Below are 7,127 nucleotides of genomic sequence, written 5' to 3'. Positions count from 1 at the left end.
CGTCTGGGTTGGTTGTGGTCTGGATTTTGAGCGCGAGGCTGCTGAGTGGACAGTGCGGCCTGCTGTAGTAAGCGTTTAGGTGTTCGGGTGTTCAGGTGATCAGGTGTGCGTTAGTGTGCGGGTGAAGATGTCAATGGCAGTGGAGATGTTGGCTTTTCTGATGTGTGTCGGCGGCAGTGTGTTGGCCGGCGTCGCGCTGGCCAACGATTACTGGCGTGTGTCGTCATACTCGGGCAGTGTGATCACGTCCAGCCGTCAGTACCAGAACCTGTGGCACGCCTGCGCCGAGGCCAGCACCGGCATCAAGAACTGCAAAGAGTTCGAGTCCATGCTGGCTCTGGATGGTAAAACTCACACACACACACTTCTTTGTTAGATTTCTTTCTTTCTTTATTGTATTCATTACAGGTTTGCGTGGTTTAAGCCATAATTCATTTCTACATGATCATATTCCAGCTTTTCTGTATACCTAACAAAATTATACAGTGTTCATGCTACTGTGCCTTTAAGACTGACTGATATATGTAAATGGGCTCTGTTCTGATTGGCTGTGCCTCATTTAAAAAAGCAGTCTGGACTGAAAGACTTCTTATGACAGTATTTACAGTCTAAATCCACGTCTAGTTTTATCAGAAACTTCAGCTTTGATCTGGGCCGTTTGATGGGCGTTTTGACAGAAACACAAATAAAACTGAATCTCAGTTTTGCTTCCTGGTAAAAACAGTTCTAAATATTGAGTCACACCTGAATTTCTTCAAGGCTGAAGTTGCTGCTTGTCTGGCAGCTTTTTGTTCAAATTTTCCGTTCCGCCTTAAATGTGCAGCAGGTTCAGTCTGACACCTCTTACAGGCCTGAATGTATCAGCTGCGCATCATTTAAGGTGGAACCGGAAATTCAAATTGGAAGCTTAATTCAGCTGATTTCTCAAGTCGTGTCTGATGCGTGTGTTCTGTAAACTCGCCCCTGTAGAACTTTTAGACCCCATCTTTCTTTAGAACCAGGACCAGGAGGCCAGCCTTGCGTCTGTAGCTCTGATCTTTAGTTCTTCATTGTGCACACGGTTCACAGACGGCGAGCTGACCTGCTCGACATAGAAAATGGCCAAGCTATATAGGCTGGCTCAGGCACGTTGTTTCCTGGACCATTGCCACGGCTTTTTCCGAGGCTGCTGTGTCGTCCGGTGCAGCTGAGCGTGTCAGGCGGCTCCTGAGCCAGGCCTCATCAGAATGGTGTCCACGCTAGGCTAATGCTAACCCCAAAAGACCAGCCGTTCCTCAGTGTCCACTGCCTCGTTACCGATATCGGGTATTGGGCCCACACCGTGCTCATTTACTCGTATTCATAAAAAATTCACTCATATCAACATCCAATACCTGCTGATACACGTGTCATAAGTCAAATATACACTGCTGCGCTAATCAACAAATGACGCAAGCTGGCAGAGAAGGAGGCTCTGCTCACACAGAGAAGAGTTACTGCCAGTCCGACACAGGCTAACAAAATGGAGACAGAAAAGGAGACAGCTTTCGCTTGGTGGTTAGCTTTCACTTGTTAACTTAGCTTTCGCTTGGCTGTTATGATGAATGGATGGTAGGATAGACAGCAGACTTGCTAGGTTTGCTAGTATATCTTGCGCTTGGTGGTTATCTTTTATGTAGGAGTTAGCTTTCGCTTGGTGGTTATCTTTCACTTGTTAAGTTAGCTTTCGCTGGGTGGTTATCTTGTGCTTGGTGGTTACCTCACTTGTTAGCTTTCACTTGTTAAGTTAGCTTTCACTAGGTGGTTATCTTTTGCTTGGTGGTTAGCTTTCACTATGTGTCTCATATTCGGACACAGAGAGATCGAACACTATTTAAATAAAGCTGTGTGGGTGGGGCAAACTGCCTTGTGATTGGTGAAGGTACCCCTTACATAAGTGCTACCCGAGATTAGGACTGCCCATTTTACATCAAAAGAGGAGGATTTTGGAGAAAATTAACCTGCTTCACGTTCTAATAGGTTCTAGACTTGTGTGGACATTAGAGTGCTTAATCACACAGAATGGTTTTGTGTAGAAAGACTCAGTCTTTTGCTTATGTTCTTTTACATATATATATATATGTGTGTGTGTGTGTGTGTGTGTGTGTGTTGCAGGTTATGTGCAGGCGTGTCGAGCTCTGATGATCATCGCTCTGCTGCTCGGACTCTTCTCCATCCTGCTGTCTGCTCTGGGCCTCAAATGCACCAAACTAGGCAGCATGTCTGACCTGGCCAAAGGCCGACTTACACTGACCGCCGGAGTCCTGTTCATACTGTCCGGTCTGTATCACTCGCACGAACACATTACTGCACCTTTGAGGTCTTAAAGTGACTCAAATGACCAACTGTAAACCTGACTTTACAGGGAAATTCCACCCATATTTCAAAATTCCCCCATAATTCAGTGTGTGAGATGTAAACAGAGAGATTCAGAGCGGTTTGGTGTGAAATGGTTCAGATGTCTTTACAGTGGTGGTGATGGGAACCAGGGGTTGCCATGACTACAACACAGATATAGACATTTTATTTACTATCAAAACCACCAGTGAACCTACACGAGTCTTCAGAGTTTATGTGGAATGTTGATGATGAAAATAGTGGAAAATCTGAAATAATAAGTTTTCTTTGGGGACTATTTTGCTCTCACAGCGCCCTGCATGTATCCCTCCACCATGACTGGAGTTTAAGTTCTCTAAACTATCCTAAAACAGTGTCTCAGTCATCAGGCAGGGAATTCATAACCATTTCATGTAGTAACTTTCTGTGAGGGAGCTTTTAGAGGTGGACGTCTGGTTCCTATCACCACCACTGTGGACAGTTCTGAATCGGTAAGTTTATCTAGAACAGAGCGTTTCACACCAAACCACTCTGAATGAGTCAGTTTACATCTTAACCAATTAATTATGCATGTTAGCTTGTCATAGTTGGATTTTGGGTTCCAAATTTTCCAAATTTCACAGGCATAACAAAATGTTTGCATGTACATCAGTGGTTTAACAAATAGAGCAATAAAACAGTAAAAACAAATGCACAGAAAACAAAACCTTACGCACGTTTAAATTTGACTCCCTCTGCTCTCTCAGTGCTGACCGCTCTCTCTCTCTCTCTCTCTCTCTCTCTCTCTCTCTCTCTCAGGTGTGTGTGTACTGACCGCTGTTTCCTGGTATGCCGCCCGCATTGTGCAAGAGTTTAATGATCCTTTTTACGTTGGAACAAAGTGAGTAACAGGAGAAAGTCACACACAAACACATGTAGGACAAACACCAGCTTGTACATTTACACAGAAGTCAGAGACCCCACCTACATTTACTTAATGTCCAGTCAAAACAGCCATTAAGTACAAGATACACATTTTTCAGGAGATGTTGTGAGAAGATCAGATATAAGATAATCCACTTAAAAGCTACAGAGAAAATGTGGCTCCTAACAACCACCTGGAAAAGCTGGTAGCTCCCAAAACTGCCCCCGTCAGATAAACAGCACTTAAAGCTTTCATCTCTGAGAGAGAGGAGAAAATCAAGCTGCTTCAGATCTGAAAACATCCACAGGTGTTTCTGTCCATCCTTCCACTGTGAGAAGACGACTCAGCGCTGTGGGTCTGAAAGGATGTGTAGCTGATCAAGAAGAACCTCACTGAGAAAAGGAGACGGACACATCAAACAAAGAAGCTGAACGATGGACTGACCACCCCAGAGTCCAGACCTCAACACCACTGAATGTGTTTGATTACTTCAGAAAATGATCAACCAGCTTCTAAGACTGAACTTTGGAGGTGTGTCTGCAGATTGTTTGAGGAACCGAAAGTGGGTCTCCTGAAAAGAATGGAAGCTGGAATTTTTTTTTCTGACACTCAAGAATGAATAACTTGAACTTAAAGGCTGTTTTGACTGAACATTAAGTGAGTGAAGGGTCTCTGATTGTTGCCCAGAGCTGTATGAGTGTGTTTGTTGTTTGTTTGTTTATCCGTTGTCTCCACTGCACTGTGATGCATCATCACTTGTTTAGTAGATTTGGGCTGCTGTATTAAGCTGTAGATTGTGTATGTAAATGAAGGGTATGTACCTGTGTGCAGGTTTGAGCTGGGTACTGGGCTGTACCTGGGCTGGGCTGCGGCAGTGCTGGTGATTTTGGGTGGAGCGATGCTGTGTGGATCCTTCAGAAGAGCCTCATCACAAACAAACTCGGGGTGAGGAACATATTTCTGATACGTTCAGCCAGACATCAGTTCAGCCTCCTCCTCCTCCAATAGGGTCAATGGTTCCTCAGACTCAGTAGAGTTGATGGTACCTCAGCCACAGTAGGGTCAATGGTTCCTGAGACTCAGTAGAGTTGATGGTACCTCAGCCACAGTAGGGTCAATGGTTCCTCATACTCAGTGGGGTCAATAGTTTCTCAGACTCAGTAGAGTTGATGGTACCTCAGCCAAAGTAGGATCAGTGGTTTCTCAGACTCAGTAGGGTAAATGGTTCCTGAGACTCAGTAGAGTTGATGGTACCTCAGCCACAGTAGGGTCAATGGTTCCTCATACTCAGTGGGGTCAATAGTTTCTCAGACTCAGTAGAGTTGATGGTACCTCAGCCAAAGTAGGATCAGTGGTTTCTCAGACTCAGTAGGGTAAATGGTTCCTTAGCTACAGTAAGGTCAATGGGTTCTCGGACATAGTAGGGTAAATGGTTCCTCAGCCACCTTAGGGTCAATGTTTTCTCAGACACAGTAGGGTGAATGGTTCCTTAGCTACAGTAAGGTCAGTGGGTTCTCGGACATAGTAGGGTAAATGGTTCCTCAGCCACCTTAGGGTCAATGTTTTCTCAGACACAGTAGGGTGAATGGTACCTCAGCCAAAGTAGAGTCAAGGGTTCCTCATACTCAAATAGGTAAGTGTTACCACAGCCACAGTAGGATCAATGGTCAGGTTAAGTAGGGTCAGTGGTTCTTCAGACTCAGGAGGGTCAGTGGTTCCTCAGCCAGGGTAGGGTCAACGGTTCCTCAGCCTCAGTAGGGTCTATGGTACCTCATCCACTGTAGGCTCAATGGTTCCTCAGCCACAGTAGGGCCAATGGTACCTCATCCACTGTAGGCTCAATGGTTCCTCAGCCACAGTAGGGCCAATGGTTCCTCAGCCTCAGTAGGGTCAATGGTACCTCATCCACTGTAGGGTCAGTTGTTCCACAGCCACAGTAGGGTCAATGGTTGCTCAGCCTCAGTGAGGCCAATGGTTCCTGAGCAACAGGAGAGTTAAATTAGTTAAATGGACCCTTAACCATACTATGGTCAATGGTGCCTCACCCTCGGTAGGGTCAATGGTTCCTCAGACTCCGTAGGGTCAATAGTTCCTCAGCCACAGTAGAGTTAATCGTTCTTCAGACTCAGTAAAGTCAATGAACAGCGTTTTATGTTATTCTAATTAAAAGTGTTTCCTTGAACCATAAAACCTTTTTTTTTCTAAGAGTCTATAAGTTACATTAGTCATCTCTATTTCCATGAAACAGAATGAACGGATTAATAAATTCATATCAAGCGTGGATCAATGAATAGATGAGGAATTAAAACAGTGATCAGATGAGAAAGTTCTCCAGGCTCACTGCTCGGTCAGTGCAGAGCAGTCAAAGGTCAGATTTGTGAGTGAATGTGGTTCGAATGCAAACTTTACAAGATCTGTTATCTCTCTCTCTCTCTCTCTCTCCCTCTCTCTCTCTCAGGGCGTACAGCTATAACTACTCTGGTCAAGGTCAGAAGATCTATAAAGCTGCCCCCACAGCCGACAGCGGCAGCTCCAAAGCTTACGTCTGAAAAAGCTGGAAGAAAAATAAATCAGCGTCTGAACTTCGGTCTCAGTTTATAGAAACAGAAATGCTGGTGACACTAAAGCCCTCAAAGTGCTGTTGTTTGTACAGACGTGTTTCTGAATCGTGTGAATGTGTGAGGACGTGTGGGGACGTGTGTGAACGTGTGAGGACTTGTGGGGACATGTGAGGACGTGTGAGGACGTGTGGGGACGTGTGCGCTTGTTTGCTCCTGTATCAATGAGCTAAATTATCACGCTGGTCTGAATCTGTGTTGGTTGTTACATTCTGAGATTCTCACTCTGCTGTTGTAACCGAATCGTACCGTGTTTTATTTTGTTGTTTTGGTGTAAAATGTGTGTTAATGTGAATAAACATTCGCCTCGACATGACTGACCGTTTCTTTGTGAACCGTCTCCCTCTGCTGGGCGTCGGCTGTAACTGCTCTACAACACGTTTCACTAGTATGAATTAAATTTTTACAAATTTCAGTAAATTTAAGTAAAAATTAAAGTTTGATATGAAATTCCAGTTACTTGAACGTAGGATTGTTGTGTACGCTGTCATTCAAAAGTTTATAATTACTTCAGTTTTTGTTATGTACTTATGAGTATTTGGGATGAAGAAGAATTTATTAAATGATCACTAATAAACTGTTTATAGTCATTTTTGTCCTTTTTTGCATGAGATTTTGAGATTTGATCATAACTTTGGAAATTTTTAGGGAATTATTAGAAATGAATTTTTATTATAACTTCATACTTAATGCTATACATTGTTATGAGTCGTCAAAACATCTTATTTGTTCATTTATTGCTGCTTCACAACTTCCCACTAATCATTCAAAACGTATGATTGTAAAATGGCTTTATTCTTTATTAAAAACAGTGATTCCAAGTGTACCTCAAATTTAGTTTTTCAAGAATTTTTACATGCAAGAATTGAATTTGCATGATTAAATTTTCACTACAAGATTTAGCGAATGTTTAAAATTTAATTTTAGTGAAATTTTAATTATACAATTTTTTGAATGTTAGTGAAAGTTCTTCTCTATATTAAAGTGAATTGGGAAAAACACATAATTTATTATAAAACCTGCATGCCAAAATACGACCTCTGTTTATTTGGGGTAGTTTAGTAGACACTGTTGCATGTTCAAATTTAAAATTTTGATAAAAAAAAAAAAAGGTTAAATTTTGATTGAATTTTTAGAGCGATAACTAAATGACAGATCTTTTTTATTTTATTTTATAGTTTATATTTTTTAAATCACAGATTTTTTATTGAAAGCAAAGCAGTACATAATCACTGCAGCCGAACTTCTCT

General features: G+C 42.6%; 1 protein-coding gene across 2 annotated transcripts in view; it reads left to right on the top strand.

Moving 5' to 3' along the window:
• Positions 1–6,459, top strand: part of cldn15lb (claudin 15-like b) — a 13,573-nt gene extending 7,114 nt beyond the window's left edge. Inside the window, exons 1-5 of one of the 2 annotated variants that reach the window (XM_036558218.1) lie at positions 1–344; positions 2,134–2,298; positions 3,154–3,235; positions 4,091–4,204; positions 5,718–6,459. The exon at positions 1–344 is cut by the window's left edge and continues 342 nt beyond it. In XM_036558218.1, the coding sequence (XP_036414111.1) occupies positions 128–344; positions 2,134–2,298; positions 3,154–3,235; positions 4,091–4,204; positions 5,718–5,808 (669 nt within the window). In that variant the 5' untranslated portion in view covers positions 1–127 and the 3' untranslated portion in view covers positions 5,809–6,459. The remainder of the gene's footprint in view (positions 345–2,133; positions 2,299–3,153; positions 3,236–4,090; positions 4,205–5,717) is intronic. The other variant, XM_036558210.1, reaches the window with a different exon arrangement.
• The last annotated feature ends 668 nt before the right edge of the window (positions 6,460–7,127 follow it).

This window comes from Colossoma macropomum, unplaced genomic scaffold (assembly GCF_904425465.1).
Source record: "Colossoma macropomum unplaced genomic scaffold, Colossoma_macropomum, whole genome shotgun sequence".
In the NCBI taxonomy this organism is placed as follows: domain Eukaryota; kingdom Metazoa; phylum Chordata; class Actinopteri; order Characiformes; family Serrasalmidae; genus Colossoma; species Colossoma macropomum.
Note: the sequence above shows the minus strand (reverse complement) of the source record. Positions and strands in the feature narration are given on the sequence as shown.